The sequence below is a fragment of the Mytilus edulis genome, chromosome 6 (genome assembly GCF_963676685.1).
Source record: "Mytilus edulis chromosome 6, xbMytEdul2.2, whole genome shotgun sequence".
NCBI classification, from domain to species: domain Eukaryota; kingdom Metazoa; phylum Mollusca; class Bivalvia; order Mytilida; family Mytilidae; genus Mytilus; species Mytilus edulis.
The window spans coordinates 89094667-89114991 of NC_092349.1; the positions used below are offsets into that span (position 1 = coordinate 89094667).

Here is a 20325-nt window from a genome sequence, read left to right on the forward strand (position 1 = left end):
TTTGAATCAAACCTATTTTGTAAAAAAAAAATGTATTATAATTGGAATTATTTCACAAATTATCATTGAACAAAATTTCCTGACAAAATTCAAGTAAGTATCATTCTTTTAAAAAGAAAATTATAAAACATAAGAAAGAAAACCAGAAATAATCTCAAAGATCGTAATTGTGAAATAATATCATGATTAAATAAGGTAAGTTACATCCCAGCTCCTTTGTTCTAAACATTTTATAATTAAAGTCAGTTATATATTGATTGCGAGTAACTTACATACTAGTTAATGGGACTATATTTCACAAGGTTCTGTGAAATAGGATACGACAAATATATACCGGTACATACTATCTGCATAACACAGATAGATTTTCACTCCCCTGGAAAAATTCTACCTGTGAAATACCATGCCTGGAAAAAAATTACAGTGACAAATTATCCTCAGGATAAAATATCACAGAGGAAGAAATAAACCGTTACAAATACATTTCGAAACAGTGAAAAAGCAAGAAAAGTAAATATCTCAGTACTTGGCATGACACACAATTTTCAGGTCAGGGGCGGATCCAGCCATTTAAAAAAAGGGGGTTTCCAAACCCAGGACAAAAGGGGGGCTCCAACTATATGTCCCCATTCAAATGCATTGATCGGCCAAAAAAGGGGGGTTCCAACACCCGGAAACCCCATCCCCTCCTGGATCCGCCAATGCAGGTTATGTTGCTACCTTGCAAACTACTTTCGATGTATTTTCTCTTTTTATACATACGCAATAAACTAAACGTGCATGTTTCAAAACGTACACGAAAAAAAAGTAAAATCACAAAAATACTGAACTCTGAGTAAAATTTAAAACGGAAAGTTCAAATGACAAAATCAAAAGCTCAAACACATCCAACAATTGCAAATGGACAACAACTGTCATATTCATAACTTGGTACAGGCATTGTCTTATGTAGAAAATGGTGGATTAAACCTGGTTTTATTGCTAGCTAAACCTCTCATTTGTATGACAGTCGCATAAAATTGCATTTTATTGACAACGATGTGTGAACAAAACAAACAGACATAATAGTTCAAAATGTCAAAAATGAGGGTACAGCAGTCAACATTGTATTATTATTTTAATCTCAATAAAAACAAAGAAATATGTAAGCAAACATATCCCATATGCAGGCGAAGTTTGTGTATTGCTACTGATTTGGGGAATGGGTGGATTGATAATTTCAAAATAAAAATCGTCTCTTTTGTCATATATTCTGGTACTGACATGACCGTGTATGTCAAATTCGAGGTACAAGTCTAAAAACATGATAGTCGTTGTCCATTCGTTTGATGTGTTTTATCATTTGATTATGCCATTTGATTGTAGGACTTTCCGTTTTGAATTTTCCTCGGAGATCAGTATTATTGTGATTTTACTTTTTATCCATCTTATATCCATTTACTAAGTTAACCTTTTATCTATTGGGTTTATTTTTTGCTTGAGAAGCTTTTGTGTATCCTTGCCAATCCCCTGAGTCAACTAATAATTTAGTTATCTCTAAATGATGTACAAATCTGTGAAAAGGTAACAGCAACTAAGAAATCTCTCTTAATTTAAACTGGATAAATGATTGTTTTGGACCAGCAGGTCTAGGGTTGGAGCTTAGGAATAAACGACAAGATATTTTATGATATCATTTTATGATAGCATCTCATCGCTAACCACAACTTAGAAGATATAAATTATTTATAAAGTTAACAATGATAAAATGAAAGTGCGATGCGTTAGAATTCAACGGAAAAAAGAGAAAGAACTGATTTCTGAAAAAAGTTTCAGGTGATACAAAAGGAGATAGAAATATTTTTTTTATTTTATTTTTTTGCATTCCTTATTTTTTCAATCGTTTTTAATGCCATCTTAACACACACTTTTATTAAAAGAGGGTGAATGCATCTTCAACTATTAATTCAAATAACGGTAATAGTCAAATATACATACTATATTATACATTTTTTGAACATTAAACAACAGTTTAACTAGGCAAATCCCGATCACTTGTATATCTATAAAGACCCTGAGTGCATTCTAGATACATATATGTGAACCTATATTTCAATATGCAATCATTTTCTACACGGTTAAACAGTCAATAGGTAACCAATGTGCAAATCTCATAAATTGGCAAAGGTAAAGCTTTAAATCATTTAAATCTAAAATACGTCATATTGACAAAAATGAAAATTGACTTGATAAACCAGTTTGAAGTCAAATGATGTTTTTCAAACAAAAATATGAAGACACTCACAAAATCAACAAATGATTAAATCTTTTTGGTGTCTCATAGAAACGAACTAAATTAGACGATTTTTTTTTCATTGTAGCAAGATCATTAAAGTACAAATTATGCATATGTATTTGGTTTTTTTACGTTGGTTTGGCGTTTTGGTCATAAAGTGGTAGTCTAACATTAAAATGTCCATTCAAACTCGAAAGTCGAAATTAAAGAGACAACGCCATGGGCAAAAATATAAAGACTAACAGACAAGCAACAATACACAAAACACAACTTAGAAAACCAAAGACAGAGCAATTACCTCCCCCCCCCCAAAAAAAAAATCAAAAACAAAATGGGAAGGATAAATAGATGAATGCACGATGATTTATTAAATATTGCGATGAAAAGGAAGTAACAATTTGGACTGCAAGAGAATGGCAGTGTAAAATATTTTCAAAATTTTCAAATTTAAAAGACATAATGTATGAATAAATCAAATGATATAATCAACTTTTTCTACTTCATCTACGATGCACCTGACAGTTTTACATCGTGGAATGCAACAGATTTTAAGTATCGCAATTTGTCGATCTTGAACAATTACTAAGTCTATGAATTATATAAGAAAATATCATTCTGGTCGTAATTTTCAATAAAAAATAACTATACAAAATGAAAATTTTCTGCTTAATTTTCGAGATATTTTTGTATCTTATCAGGACAATTGAGAACTGAAATTGAAAAAAAAGTTGACTAGCCATAAAATTTCTGAATCCTTTTGAATGTTATATTGTTCTGTTATCAGTTGTGTTACGATTAAAGTTATTTCATTTAAGGAAAAAATATCACAGTCATTTCTTATAATTTAATTCTAAATTCCATTTTAAACCGTAGAAAACCTTGAAAAAACGTTGATGACGTCACGGTCACATGACTAAATTATGTCTATGGGCTCATAACAAAATAACGTCAGCCAATCAGAAGACGCGTTACATCCAAAATTAAATTATACATAAATAATTTAATTTTGGATGTAACGTGTCTTCTGATTGGCTGACGTCGTTTTGTTTATCAGCCCATAGACATAATTTTGACATGTGACCGTGACGTCATCAACGTTTTTTTCATGATTTTCTCCGGTTTAAAATAGAATTAAGAATTAAATTATAAGAAAAGACCGTTATATTTTTTCTGTCTATTCGATATAACACAAAAAATGTGGTGCACACTTTAAATAACCTGCTACGCGTGTTTTTCAGTGTGCACCACATTATTTATGTTATTTCTTCATAGACAGAACAAATATTACAGTCATTCCTTAAGGAAATAAACTATATTTAATCACTAGACCAAAGTCACTTTCTAAATGTGCACGGAATATAAAGTATAAACATCCCTAAATCTATTCTATCTAAAGATTTTATCTGAATAAAACAGTTGAAGTTTAATTATAAATAAAGTTATTATAATTATCTGTAGTGAAAAATAAAATATAATATTATGCAAAATTACAAAAAGCAACATGGCTTGAAATCCTAACTATTATCCAACGGATGTCAAGAAAACCATATCAAAGTAAAATCCGGGACATGCAATTGGCAATATATTAAGACGACATGATTTCATATGAGCAATTAAGGACTTTGAATTTGTTTGAATACTTGAAATCTTCTTTTGATATGGTAAAGTGGGTATGTTTAAAAGAAAGAAAAAAACATTGACGTATCAACTTGTTTCACATATATGTTGCATAACATTTATGAGGTAACAATTTTACAAGTACAACGATAATTTATATGTATCGAAACTTATTTGTGCAAATTATGTAATCTTGAAGATTTTTAACGTGAACTGATGCAGTTCGAAAAACATTAATGGTTAAGCCTTTTCAAAGTTGAACTTTTGAAACACATATGTAGTAGGACGAGAAAATATTACTAGAAGAAAAAGTTCATGATGAAGACAATTGTGAAACTTGGAAATGCATTCATCAATGCTTTCTTAACATTTTTTGTTGTTGGGTTCTGGAATACAGCATGGAATATTCAAGATAGATATATTTATCCAGATGATCCCGTATTAAGCAATGGATTATCTTTATCGTGTGGTATTATAGGAATATGTCTTCTTGCTTTATTACAGTTTTCTTTTACAAAACTGTTTCAGGATAAACACATACTTTTGTATTTAATCTTTTCACGAGTGATCGCGTTCCTTTGGGCTTTTCTTGATGTTTGTCATTGGAGAGGACTGTGGAATTTCATAGACATCTATACTGCTGATATTTCACCATTGATATTACTCCTCCCTGTTGCTGCATTGCTAGTTGTATTACGCAGCATTAGGAATGTAATAGTTATGCCATATCTGAATGGATACGATCGACGCAAAGATATGTTCTTTATCAAGCCGATGATATTTAGCAAAGTGGTAGGTTTTATTGCCATATGTTATCAATTAAGAAAGTTCATATCACCCACATTTGTGCGCTTTTTAACTTTTTTGGATTCGAGCGTCACTGGTGAGTCTTTTGTAGACGAAACGCGCGTCTGGCGTATATACTAAGGTTAGTCCTGGTATTTATTATGAGTTTATTTACAACCACTTGGTCGATGCCACTGCTGGTGGAGATTTATTTCCCCGAGGGTATCACAAGCTCAGTAGTCAGCACTTTTTGTCATTGATATGGTCATATTTACAAATTTACTGTTTACAAATTTTTTGAAATACTAAGGCTTTTCTTCCTCAGGCATAGATCACCCTAGCTGTATTTGGCAAAACTTTTAGGAATTTTGCTCGTCAACTTCGTAATTTATTTGGCCTTTTTAACTTTTTTGGATTCGAGCGTCACTGATGAGTCTTTAGTAGACGAAACGCGCGTCTGGCGTATATACTAAAGTTAGTCCTGGTATCTATGATGAATTTATTTAATATGAAAGAGAGACATAAAATTGAGAATGGAAATGGGGAATGTGTCAAAGAGACAACAACCCGACCAAATAAAAAACAACAGCAGAGGGTCACCAACAGGTCTTCAATGTAGCGAGAAATTCCCGCACCCGGAGGCGTCCTTCAGCTGGCCCCTGAACAAATATATACTAGTCCAGTGATAATGAACGCCATACTAATTTCCAAATTGTACACAAGAAACTAAAATTAAAATAATACAAGACTAACAAAGGCCAGAGGCTCCTGACTTGGGACAGGCGCAAAAATGCGGCGGGGTTAAATATATCAAAGATACAAAATCTCATAATTCGAATACAAACTGACAATGCTATTGAAAAAAAATGAAAAATGACTAAAGGAAACAAAGCAAAATAAAAAAAAAAGACAGCATAAAAAACTAAAACAACGAACAACCTGCACCCTACCAAATAACCCGGGGTGATCTCTAATACTCTAAAGGATAAATAAAGGCAACACTAGAATACCACTGTTCAATTGTCATAAATAGATAAAGCAAAAACAAATTCGGGCCACAAACCAAAACCGGGGATAAGACATCAACTTTTAAGAGGAAAACGTCGGAACAACAGAAGCACTGAACTGCTACAAAAAAAAAAATCCAACATACATATACAAGGACTATTTGATAACAACTGCCACATTCTTGACTTGTTACAAGATATGTATAGACAAAATGATCGGTTGAACCTGGATTTATGGCTAGCCAAACCTCCCATTTAATACGAATACGAATACGAAAGTTTTTATTTTGATTCGGCTAACATATAACAATACAAACATAAGCTCTTTTAAAAGAGCTTTTTACCGAACATAAATAATATAAACACAACATTAAATCACACAATATGCAGACAAGATATATAACAGCACAGGCACATTGAAATACATGCAAAGCACTACTAAAATACATATCTAGACATGCCAAAACTGAAGCACAACTTAAATTAAGCACAAAAAAATATATAGCACAAATGGAAACATTTAAGGCATACTAGCATGTTAGAGCAACTTCTAAAATATGAAAAAGCTTATCTACATGCAGAACATCAACATTTTGAACCATTTCAAGACTGTATAAGGCTCTTAAATTGAGAAAACCTGTTTTCAGTCCTGAAATGGTCAAGTAGGCTGTTCCACAGAGTAGCAGCTGCAAATTTAAAACTTTTATCTAAAAATTTATAAAGCAATGTTACAAATACCGCCAAAATGGTAACATTACATGACAGCAATACTTTACAAATAAACGCAAGAACACTCTGGACAGAGATATACATAAATAAATAATGCAACAGTACATTACAACATGTAAACCACAGAATTAAAACGGACACCATCTCCAATGAATTTACGACAGTACACTTGAGCACCACAATAAAATGATAAATTTCTAAATTCAGAAATAATTTGATCCAATACAAGTGTTTCATCTCAATTTGGTTGGTAAAAGATTTTCATATTTTTTCAGTTTGTTCGATTAATTATTTTATTTAAAAATATTTAATTTCATTAAAAACAGAATTTGTTGCATATTGGACCAGTATAAAAATTTTGCTACGGAAAAGAGGTTTAATAGTCCAGTCGAACTAAATTTGAACCTCAAACTAAATGCAACAGAACATATTTTGTTCTAATGTATAGCATTAAGCCCCAAATATACAAAGAAAAAAGTCCCATAAAATCTAACTAGAGGAAAAAGTAAAATTTTGCATTTTTAATTTCTGATGGAAATTAACATTGTAAAAGGAGATAGCTACGCAAAAATGAGTCTTTTTTTTTGGTCAGTTTTTGGTTGATTTTCTTAAATTCATGTAAAATATGATACTTTGATGGGGTCATAAGTAAGTATTTGACTATGTTATATAATCCTCTGGTCATGACATGTAAAAAAAAAAAAAACGAAGTGTAATGGGTATATATATTTTTTTGCGCATTTTTCATTAAAGAAATTGGGAAATTTATGGCTTTGTGAGCATTTTGAAAAAAAAGTAATGTGAATATTTAGTATTGTTTATATCTGTAAATTATATTTGTGCAGCATCTAACTTGTTCAAAGAAACTTTAAACCACAAAAAGAAGAATATATGCTTAGTTAGTTTTAATCAAATTTGAATTTCGTTACCTTGACATGCTGAAAAATGTAATAAATGGTCAACTAATGAATTATGAAATCTACGTTGTAGCTTGATAAAAGATATGAAAACACCTTCAGAGTTGTTTGTTTTTAAAATTCTAAAGAGAGCTAAAATATCGAGAATCGAAACATTTTGTTGAATAGAAGCGGTAAAATTATAACTTTGTGTCAATTTTTATTGATATTTCTGCCTTTTTGCAGAGATATCTCCCATATCAATGCAAATCTCCATAGGAATTTTAAAATCATTATTTTTTAGTTTTCCTCAAGTAAGATTTCATGGGACTTTTTTTCTGTGTATATTTGGGGTCTAATTCTAAAGATTAAAACTTAAAAATCTTCTATTGCAATTACTTCAAGGTTAGGGTCAAATTTATGCTAGATTGACTGAACTATAACTGTGGCATTCTTTAAAAAAAGATAATTTAAAGACTGTGAATTAAAAAAAAAGTATCAAAGATTGATAACAATAATATTTATAAACTCTGAATTTTGGTTCTTGGTAAAGAATAATCACAATACTTTTATTCAATAAATTAGAACTCACAAAGTAAAACTCATGTCATAAGAGTTTTATCATCTTAAAAAATTCCAGAAAAGATTAGATTTCGAAATAATGATCAATAATAGCAAAATTGGAATAAAAGTAATTTTTCAAAACAGAAAATTGATTTAACGTGGCATTTAGTCACGTGTTACAGTTATGGATAAGATATTAAGAAAAACTCCGAAAAAAATACAGGCTTATAATTTTGTACAATATACAAGTGTTTCGTTTACATAAAACCCATCAGTGGTGATCGCGGTAAAAAAAGTTAGATAGCCAATTAGCATACGATTTGTAGAGCTTTAAAACCTAAAATTTTAAAAGTTGTATAGAGATATTTAATGTCATTACAAAAGTGCTTACTACTGTACTTTTCATGTCCTATTGAGGATAAAAAGCCAACCAGCTGTGACATCGTTGTACATAAACAGACTTTATGAGAATATCTTTTACAAATAAATTTGCTACGTATCCCAGTATTATGTGTTAATAAATGAACGCTTTAATGAGGCATATTTCTGTGTAAAATGAATAAGTTTGTTTACTTTTGAAGACCAAAAGTTCAATTGCATTGAATACATTAATAAGAGGAGTATGCCAATACAAACATTTAGGTTTTTGATATTCTAGCAAAACCTTTGGTTAATTATTATTTCGAGAAATTGTTTTAAAACAATGAAACTTTTCCCAACCCAATTTACCTCTAACACTTATATGATATGGACTGGTCTATAGTGTGTCAGATAAAGGTAACAGTAGTATACCGCTGTTCGAAATTCATAAATCGATTGGGTTGAGCCTGGTTTTATGGCTAGCCATACCTCCAGCTTTTATGGCAATGTTAAATATAACATTAACATGATAACATTACATGACAAGACTACAATACAACGTTGCCACGTCCATTTACCTCTAACACTGTGTTAAGGGCATACGATACAGTTACAGGGAAGGTAATGACGTTGCTAACGTAAAATGTTATTTTCGCGACGTCAAACTCTGACATATCGGGAAAAGATGCATTTTTCGACTGATTTTTATCATTCAAACTGATTTAATTTGAAAACGAGTGCATGAACCCCTATTTTTAAAACAGCAATTTGTTCCATTTTGCAAGGAGATTATGTGACCCAAATTTTATAAAACTGTAAATAGCGCATTTTTTTTTAATTTTGATAAACATGCAGCAAAAAATGACGTTTTTTCCTCTATTCATGAACGTTTGATAAATATAGAGTTATTTCGGAATAAAAATTGCATAATTTTTAATGATACTCATAAAATACAGAAATTACCGATTATTTAACAAAAACCATTTTGTGTTTATCTTTTAAAACAAAAAAGTTATGTCTTTCTTTCGAAAAAGAAAATACGGACACAAATCTGAATTTTGAGCAAATATACAAAATTTCGAACTCATTTTACTCAAAAAGTAGCACATGAAGGTATATTTTTTATTACATATTTGATTTAATGAGGTAAAAAATAGCCTATATGCAAATTTTCATCAACTTGTAAATACAGGTTCAAAACTGTATCGTATGCCCTTAAGCGTGGTAGTATTCACAAACAATAATACATTTTTTAAGTAATGACAAGGATAGCAACTAAAGATCTGAAGTCAAAAGATATTTAAGAAATTATCAACCTACTTTGGTTTGTGGGTTCTTATAGTTAATTAACAAAAATACCAAACTCCAGGGTGAATTAGATTCCTTATTAAATGACAAACCAAAAGCTTAAACACAGCAAACGAATTGAAAAAAAAACCTGTCATATTCCTGACTTATTACAGGTGGACCAAACCTCGTTTCATAGCTAGCTAAACCTCTCAATTGTATGATACTCGCATTCATTTTTATTGTATTGGCAACAAATTGTGAGCAAAACTAACTACATAATAGGTAAAAATGTCACAAATATAGGTACAGCAGTCAACACTGTGTTATAATCTTTATTATTATAACTCAACTGTGTTGAAAGTTCCTAATGTGAACAATTTAGCCTTTAAGAAATAAACTGGGACTATTATACTAAGTTTGTAAAATAGTCCCAGGATATACTTACATACTAACATCCTGTGTATCCCAGGATATACTTACATACTAACATCCTGTGTATCCCAGGATATACTTACATACTAACATCCTGTGTATCCCGGGATATACTTAAATACTAACATCCTGTGTAACATCCTGTGTATCCCGGGATATACTTACATACTAACATCCTGTGTATCCCAGGATATACTTACATACTAACATCCTGTGTATCCCGGGATATACTTACATACTAACATCCTGTGTATCCCAGGATATACTTACATACTAACATCCTGTATATGAAAACATATATTTATTTACCTTTCATTTTACATGTACGTATACAGTTATTTAATAGTCATAATTTAAACTAGGCACTGGACGAGTTCGCGTTATTTTTGTTATCAATGAAACAAAAGGTATGAAAGTTTCGATTTGGCAGTTATAACTTTTATTAAGAACAGAATACAGTGGTTTCACAGTATAATAACTCATTTTTCATAAATTTGACAATTTATAAATCATAATTTTTATTCTTTGACAAAAAGGTATTATTTTGAAGAGACACAATGAAACATATTTTAAAGCACTACTAAAGATAAACAGATTGCGTGTCTTAACAGAAAATAAACATGTTTCTAAATATAAAAAGAAAGTGAATATTTAAAATCAAAAAACGTCTATAAGTCAACAAAAATAACATAAAAACATAAGCTAAAGCTGTAAACATTTAAATTTAATCCAACATATTAAGTCAAAATATTACCAATCTGCTTATCTTTTTAACAGAAAAGTCATATTAGGTCGACCTCACAAAATCTTGTTAGGCACTATAGAAACAATAGTGCAAGCATTGCTATAGTCCGAAGCTTAGCTAGGATAAATCCAGGTTTAACCCACCATTTTTACATCAGAAAATGCCTGTACCAAGTCAAAACTATGACAGTTGTTATCCATGCGTTATCCATGCATTTGATGTGCTTGAGCTTTTGATTTTGCCATTTGATTAGGTACTTTTCGTTTGAATTTTGCCTCGATATTTTTATGATTTTATTTTTTGCTACTCTTGCATCAAGGGATTTATTTTTTCTTTATAGATTAAAAAGGAGCTGCCATTTGTATTGGATATTATCTTATCCGTTTCCATATTATGGAGTTTAGTTATATTATTTTGGAGGAACACATGGAAGTTATTTGATTTGAATTTATACCCGGATGATAAAACTAAGACATTGATATGGTCGGCTGTCATATCTATAGGCGTGCAGATTTTTATAGAAATTGTATCATTATTATTTGAGGCTAACGTTAAAAAAATGAAAACTATTCACTATCTCATCAGTTTAATAATACAGGATATTTTTTTTACGATTGCTGGAATTGGTAATGTTGCCATGTGGAGAACTTACTGGATATTAGTAGACATGCTCATAGAAATGTCTGGGTCAGATATAGGACTGCCATGTATATGTGTTGGAAGCTTTATCATTCTAGCTTGTACATGCTCATGCAGAAGTGGAGGTTTGTTAATGGACGGAGATTTAAGGAACTGGTACCAACTCCCTAATGATATCATTGGAAGTATCAAATATGTAAAGGTGAGATTAAAAAAAAGTAAAATCACAAAAATACTGAACTCCTAGAAAAATTCAAAACGGAAAGTCCCTAATCAAACGGCAAAATCAAAAGCGCAAACAAATCAAACTAATGGATAACAACTGCTATATTCCTGACTTGGTATATGCATTTTCTTATGTAGAAAATGGTGGGATGAGCCTGGTTTTATAGCAAACTAAACCTCTCACTTGTATGACAGTCGCATCAAATTCAATTGAGTGTTCGGCAGTATTCAAACTGTTTTTATTATGTGTGTCTTTGTGTTTGTATTCAGATTAGAATATATAAACTAAATGGTAAAATATTGGTAAGCAAAATGGATAAAATTTCAACAAAAACCATATAAGCAAACAAAACGGCATTGTTTGGGCTTTGTCTGCGAGGATAGGAACATTATTTATAAGTCATTTAGTTGATCAATGTAGAGGCTTAGTAAAAAGTTTTCAAAAATAACTCTATGATTTTTAAAGAGCTTTATGATCTTCTTGTCTTTAAATCGGAACACTGTGACAAATAAACAAATAGTAACATACCCTTTATTACTTTTCAGAGCTTTTTTGTTTACAAATTATATTTGAGTAGTATACGTTGATGCCCAATAGTGACATGCATTTAGTTGTCTCATTGGCATTCGAAAGAAATGTTTTGATGGAGTAATTGATCTCAAAACAGCGAAAAAAATCCGTACCCAAATCGGGCTTCAGTAGCTGGCCACTAAACAAAAATGTGTACAAGTTCAGTGAAAATGGACGTCACATTAAACATATGAAATTAGTAGAATTAAAAAAAACATAAGAGACTAACACAGGATAGAGGCTTTTTCTTATGTTTAAATTAACGCAATTTGAAAAAAAAGCATTTCAACGATAACATTTATTATACATTGACATTGTAGGTGCCCGAAGGGGAGGAACTAAACCTCAAGGCTATAAATGTGTAGAGTTATCGCAAATTTGGCTGATTTCTGAAATGAAACGGACAAACTAAGTACTGGGGGTTCATTATTATTCGTATGATACCAATTTTCGTAGGTTTCATGGATAAGGTGAACCACGAATTTAAATGTTCAACAAATGACAAATTTCACACATTAGGCTTGTATGCAGACTTTGTGAAAACCACGAGATCAAATATTCACGAAAATGGAAGTTTTACTTAATGCATGAAAATTGGTATCCACGAAAATAAATGAATCCATAATATATTTAAACTGAAGAGATCAAAAGACAAACTGGTTTTGTATAGGCTCATTAGCTGACGAGATCAAAAGACAAACTTGTTTTGTATAGGCTCATTAGCTCAAGAGACCAAAAGACAAACTGGTTTTGTAAAGGCTCATTAGCTCAAGAGATCAAAAGACAAACTGGTTTTGTATAGGCTCATTAGCTCAAGAGATCAAAAGACAAACTGATTTTGTATAGGCTCATTAGCTCAAGAGATCAAAAGACAAACTGGTTTTGTATAGGCTCATTAGCTCAAGAGATCAAAAGACAAACTGGTTTTGTATAGGCTCATTAGCAGAAGAGGTCACCACGACGAAAGGAGAATAACGACCTTTACTACTTTGAGGGTCTTACACATTTGAGATCAAAAGACAAACTTTGTTTTATGTAGCCTAACAACCAAATCAGTGAACCCCCCTTTTTTGGATGATCAGTGCATTTGAATCGGAGTATATATATACATAGTTTGAACACCCCCTTTTAACCTGAGTTGTCATACAAGCATACAATGCTCGACTTGCATCATCAGATATTATTTTTAATATATATTTACATATATGTATATTGTTTATATAAGTTTGTATCTAATATTTATGTTTTATTCATGAAGTTGATATTATATGAAGAGAGCTCCTCTATAAGAGATGATTTTAGCTTTCCAATTGTGAACTGTCCATTTCTAAGTAGTAACATTCCAGCAGCACCTGCATACGGGGTATGTATCTCACAGTTCATACGATATTCCCGTGCTTGTATTTCCTATCATTATTTTTTTGATAGAGGGTTACTGCTCACAAGGAAGCTAATAAACCAATGGTGAAGTTGAAATCATCCCTTCGTAAATTTTATGGACTCCATCACTAGTTGGTTGACCGTTATGGAATAACCGTTTTAAAGATGGTACCGGATATGTTCCTTACGTCCTAACTACAATCAATCTTTTTTTTTTATGAATGTGATCTACCGAATTAGACTATTTACCGGATTTGTTATAGACCAGAGTCTGCTTACCTTTCCGGAGCACCTGAGATCACCCATAGTTTTTAGTGGGGTTCGTGTTACTTATTCTTTAGTTTTCTATGTTGTGTCATGTGTACTATTGTTTGTCTGTTTGTCTTTTCATTTTTACCAATGGCGTTGTCAGTTTATTTTCGATTTATGAGTTTGACTGTCCTTCTGGTATCTTTCGTCCCTCTTTTATTGGAAATTGGTTTAATCATAATGATCAAATGCAGTTGTAAGTGTATGAATGAAATTTTGTAGGATTTATGAGTCGGGCAATAATAAACTCGATTTAGATCTATTTTGAAAAGAATGAAACATATTTACGTCATTTTTGTGTGTGATTTATATATGCGTACATTTCCAGGGTAACGTATATGGTTTATTATATTCTATTTTCTGATTGCCTTGTATCTGCTAAATGGACTAATTTATAATGTAAATAATAACTATAACGAAAAATCACAGTTTCTTTAGTTTAAACTTATTTATACTTAGGTTGATACCACAAAAAGCCTATCTTGTGATTTAATTCAAGTTTGTAGTAAAAACATTTCTGTGTCATAAACATATGTCTTGGGTATTTCAAAACACCATTATTTTTTTTTTGGGGGGGGGGGGGATTTCTATAGAAAATATTGTGATCTTGAGGTTACATGGTGACTAAACCTTGTACACAGATAAAATAAGGGGAGACATTCAATTGGTTAACTTCCAATGATGGTTATTTTCTTATATGCAATGAAATGTTATGTGAATTTTTTTCTATAGTACTGGACAGGATAAAACTTTACTCATGCCAAGTATTTCTTTATTTGAAACAAAGATAAATTCTGCACATTTTTTTGAAAAATGCAAATTTAACAAAGACTAATATGGCTTGTATTGAAAATGAATACCAGTTCGTACTTGTATGTCCAGCCTACAGAACTGTGAGTCAAGAACATTTGCCAAAATATTATTGTTCTTGACCAAATAATTTAAAACCTTTTTCATTTACTTCAAGCAAAATCAAAATTAATCACAATTAAACTGTGTTACTATCTGAAATATGCTTGGAAAATTAGATCATGTATTGTGAATTAATTGTACCTTTATTATATTATGTATTGTTCTCTGCTATCTGTTGTTTTGTCACATTGTATATACTTGTTTATGTATGCCATAGCATATTATTTATATAAATAAAATATTCATTCATTCATTCATTCATTCAATAGGGGGAAATCAATGGTGGTATTACACCTTATAATGTTTTATGTATCATTACAGATGACCGTGGTCATTGTTCTACATTAAAGACATATGTGAATAAATAGACATTGTTCTTATTTAAGAGCACATATATTTAAATTATCCAGTACCTTGATCACCTTAAAATATTGATCAGCATGTCGATCAGAAAACAATTTAAGTTTTGTTTCATTGTACTTTGTTCCCTTCATAGTACATGTACAGTAAGATTTAAGCTTTTACACCCATATTATCAATTTTATATTCATTCAAATTTTGAAAATTATATAACACAGAGTTCTTGCAGTTGAAACCCCCTCTTTTAATTTGATGATCAATGCATTTCAAATGGGACATGTAGTAAGTTGGAACCCCCCTTTTGTAAATGGGTGGATCCGCTCCTGAAAAAGGATAGATACAGTTACTTGACAAAAATCATGTGGAATAGACCACTTTCAAGTTTGTCTGTCACCGGAAAAAAAATGGTCAATTATGCAGTCCTTTATGGCGTCATTTACCAGATAGAGAGGGTCGTCTGTATCCCTGCACTATTAATGTTCATCAAGCGTCTTAGTGATCATTGTGCAGGATAATCTAGAAATAATGTTTGTTCTGTATGTACTTTTAAATCACAATTCCCTAGCAGTGCTGAAAGACAATTATGAGAATTCAATTTGCCAAAACAATTGTGCAATATTATAGTATTATAGTTTTCCAACCACTCACTCAACAGTAGAACGGAAGTGAGGACACCTCGAAACGCATGAATGATGTTCTCTTGTAGGATTAATAATGTCCCCATGAAAAAAATGGCAATATTTACTTATTTAAATGTGTCCTGAACACACTTTCCTTTGAAAATATGTGCTCAGGTATGAAAAAGAGTCCATCAACATGGACATTATCCACTACCATAATATTGTCAAGGGAGACATTTTTTCACAGGACATTGTGTCCGCCAGGGCATTTTTTTATATGATTAAATGATATCCATTGCCTTGTTATTACTGGCCGCATTTTAACTTTTAATTGCGAATTTTAATTAATTGTTACATTGACATAGAGTTGTCTTATTGGCACTCATACCATTCTTATCTTCATATTTGTTTAATGCGTTAAGGTTATTTATTTGATTTAAATATTGGGGAAAATACCCTTTAAAAAGGCCTCACATCATGTCCGCGGAGAAATATACAACACAATGAAATTTACTTAAATATCAACCATAAGCATAAAACACAATGCTTTATAGGTTGCAAACAAAAAATATTAACAAATTAAATATATTTTTCCAATAATATTGCAAAAGAAACAATGTTGAGTCGTTCCACGCATCGTTGTATGCATTTGAAACAAGAACAGGTTGAAGAGGTCGTATGAATAATTCAATATTATTCCGTCAATTTCTATTTAAATATTCATGAGGAAAAGAGATATCGGGTCAGTGACTGTATATGACATAGAAATATACAGTCAACGCATTTTGAATGCTCAAATAGAACGAGTGCAGTATAAATATCATTATAACTCTGACAGCCCCATGGTCTGATTGTCTTGCATGTATAATCAGATACAAATTTTGTCTATGATTGCCAATTAGACAATTATCAACCATTGTTCAAATGAAGTTGATGTAAGCAATTATAGGCAACCGTACGATCTTCAATAATAACAAAAACCCAAACTATATAGTCAGCTATCAAAGGCTCTGACATGAAAAATATAAAACAATTCAATAGAGATAACTAACAGCATAATTTATAACAAAACCCTTTAAGAAAAACAAACATGACAGACAGAAACCAGCAACAATCCCTGAACCACAGTCTCCTGACACGGATATGCACATCAAGAATATGACGGGGTTAATATAAAAAAGAAGATGTGGTATGATTACCCATAATGCAACTCTCCACAAAAAACCAAATGACCGACATTAACAAGTATAGGTCACCGTACGGCCTTCAACAATGAGCAAAGCCCATACTGCATAGTCAGCTATAAAAGGCCCTAAAATGACAAATTAAAACAATTAAAACGAGAAAACTAACAGTCTAATTTATGTACAAAAAATGAATGAAAACAAATATGTAACACATAAACAAACAATAACCACTGAAGTGCGGGCTCCTGACTTGGGACAGACACATACATACAGAATGTGGAGGGGTTAAATATGTTAGCGGGATCCTAACACTCCCCCGTACCTTGGGCAGTGGTGTACATGTAACAGTACAACATAATAACAAACTATAAAAATCAGTTGCAAAAGGCTGAACTCATCAAATGAATGATACAAATAGAATTACTACACATAGTGGACATGACTGGGTACTTGTATATCCCCACAACAAAATGACACTAAGTACAGATCTGAGAGTACTTGCAGTTACTGGCAGCTAGTTCAAAGCCACTAACAACTAATAAAAAAATCATACATGTAAGCTAAATTATCAATCAGTACAAATCCAACATCCGATGGATTTAGTGTAAAGACATCATAAACAGTAAAAAAAACCCAACATATCTTTGTGCAATGCTAAGATACAGTTATCGACAGATTGCAGATCCATGAATGTGTATAACAATAGTATTTAGTTTGCTTTTAATTTAGTAAAAACAAAATCAATATTAATACCAATAAAACACTATTCAATAATGATCTAATTCCAATGTTAAATTGGTAATTATTTAGAAAAAGTTTATTTAAAGGATCGATAAGTTTACCAGGATCTCTCTTAAACATGTTTGTGAGCGCTCCTTCTAACCTAGGACTAGTGTCTTAGCACAACATAAGAACAAATTTAAAATCAGATTAAAATGGCTTAACTCACCAGATCAATACAAAGCATAAACCATAGCTAATGGCAACAAATCATTGGGCTTCTAAAACAGAAATTTAAAAACATCATACCAGAACATCAAAACTCAGGCATATCCCGCACACAGTTGAACAAACCTCTTAAATCGAGATGGTCTAAAGTCGAGCTGTCAGATACCGGTATGACGGTAACAGGTACCGTTACATCAGTAGTAGGACAGACCGATTATAAACTCATCAATCTGGCCCACACTACATTAGACATTAGACATTATTTTATTAGACCAATCATGGGCCCTTGTCGGGCAAGATACAAAAACATCATACAATGATTATATAAACATTAGTGAAATACGCAATATTATAAATAATACACAAATAATAAATTGATGATATGAGCAATGTAGGATATAATTAAGGTAAGAGGTATTGAGTGCAATGAGGTCGATTTAATATTAAAAGAATATGATATAAAGTTTATTAATACGGAAACAAAAAGTACAAGAAAGAAGACTTCGTACAAGATTGATAATGTTCTACAAAATAGTACATCAAATCGTAGCAATCCCATCTGCTATTATCATACCATCAAACAGTAGAACCCCAAAAACATAATCTCATTTTCAGACACATTTCAACCAAAAAAGATACATATAAATTTTCATTTTTTCTATGTATATAGTTTAAATCACAATTTTGCGAAGTAAATCATATCATTTATAAAAACATTAAATAGTAGGGAGCCTAAAATCGAACTTTAGGTACGGTAAACCTTTCTGTATGTCAGCCTAACTGCTCGGGACACCATTGACTTTGATTTCTAAAAAGATATGAATGAAAGAAGGATACTGAAAGTGCAGATACACCATAAGCTAGTAGTTTGTCCAGTAAAACATCGTAAGGTCAACACTCACATGCCATTGAAATGTCCATAAATACAGCTAAATTGAAATGGTTGTATCTAAAGCTTGACACCAGTCTTCTAGTGGGTATACTTTTTATTTTCGTTTCAAGAGGAAAATATATTAAAAAAATATAAATTCTTCACCGTCATCAAAGTAGAAACAGAAACAGATATAAAATCGGCCATACGGATGCCAATAATTGCTTATAATTATCCTCTTCATTTGAACTCTAGTGGATAGTTGTCTCATTGACAATCAATCATACATATATGTACCACATCTCCTTTTTTTTAATCTCATACAAAAAAAAATCAAGTTCATCCTGGAAATTTAGACGAAATTCAAAAGGCGCCTTTTTGATGTGTTAAATCAGAGACATATATACATATCTATATCTGTCTCTTGTTAAATCAGGGACATCTTTGGTTAAATGCAAATGTATACACCGTCATATCTAAGCATTTAGTTAATAACTATGCGTTTGAGTCCTTAATATTAATATTCAGATATAAAACGATTCACGTATACTGAGTGATAAATCTTTCGTGTGAGGCGATGACGTTCTATTTATTTAAATTTTTTGGTCATTGCAATTTAATAAATGAAGTTTGATATTTTCCTCGATGTTTTGCATCACAATTATCGTAAATTACTACTGACATGTGGTTTTCGAGAATAGATTAGCAATTGTTTAACACATGTTTAAGTACTGGTAATACCAGGAAGATTAAAATTATTTAGCTATGATTATTTTATTAAACTTGAGATCTGTTTGCCTTTTTTGTGGGGTAAACGTGAGAGTTTTCCAAGGGATATCTTTGTCAACTATCCGATCCAATAAATATATTTAAAAATGGCAAAGTCAATTCTTTTGTTTTGAGTGAAATGTATAATGAGACTGAGAAAAACCATATAAACAAGTTTGATTGATCCCCCTAAAGTTGTTAAATTTCTTCACTCTTGCATTTCGAATTTAGAAAACCAAAAAGACAGAAAACTAACTTTAAAAACAACAGCACCTCAGATTGAACATCCGGAGGGTGACTCTTATAAAGAATGTAGTCATGTTATCAAAAGAGAGTGAGCGGGGATAGATAAACAGGTTCTTTTAAAAAGAATATTTTGTCCCACATTGAACAACCGTTACATAGTCAATCCATGTCAGTTTCTATATCTTATAGAGTGTTTCTCTATATATGTTTTAGTTTGTTACCCGTATTTGGTTTTGCTTAATAGAATACTAACTTTTGAACAGCGGTATTGGCTATACTATTGGTGTCTTTATTTATACAACAGAAAGAAGGTTCAACCATGGATCTTTATTTAACTATTATTCGATCTTTCGTATCAAACAGTCATTTTGGTTCATGATTGCATTTCTTTTTTTAAAGAAAGCAACTTGTGTTGTACTGTTACTCCACTGTCCCGGGTTGTGAGAGGGTTGGCTCCTTCAAACGATTTAAACTCTGTCATATTCTGTACAGTGGCGGAACCAGAAGGGTGGTTCCGGGGGGTTGATACCCTCTTTTTTTTTGGACGATCAATACATTTGAATGGGGACATATGGTTGGACCCCGCCC

General features: G+C 31.5%; 1 protein-coding gene across 1 annotated transcript; it reads left to right on the forward strand.

Annotated features, from left to right (window-relative positions):
• Positions 1-4144: 4144 nt before the first annotated feature.
• Positions 4145-14990, forward strand: LOC139528827 (uncharacterized). Its single transcript, XM_071325046.1, has 3 exons — positions 4145-4684; positions 11042-11542; positions 12457-14990. The coding sequence occupies exons 1-3, from the start codon at positions 4208-4210 to the stop codon at positions 12499-12501; spliced, it is 1023 nt and encodes a 340-aa protein (XP_071181147.1). The 5' UTR covers positions 4145-4207; the 3' UTR covers positions 12502-14990.
• The last annotated feature ends 5335 nt before the right edge of the window (positions 14991-20325 follow it).

Excerpts from the sequence above, each read along its gene's own strand:
- LOC139528827 (XM_071325046.1), top strand. The coding sequence starts at position 4,208 with ATGATGAAGACAATTGTGAAACTTGGAAATGCATTCATCAATGCTTTC. Across the intron at positions 4,685-11,041 it reads CGATGATATTTAGCAAAGTG|ATTAAAAAGGAGCTGCCATT; the intron begins GTAGGTTTTATT and ends TTTTCTTTATAG. Across the intron at positions 11,543-12,456 it reads GAAGTATCAAATATGTAAAG|GTGCCCGAAGGGGAGGAACT; the intron begins GTGAGATTAAAA and ends TTGACATTGTAG.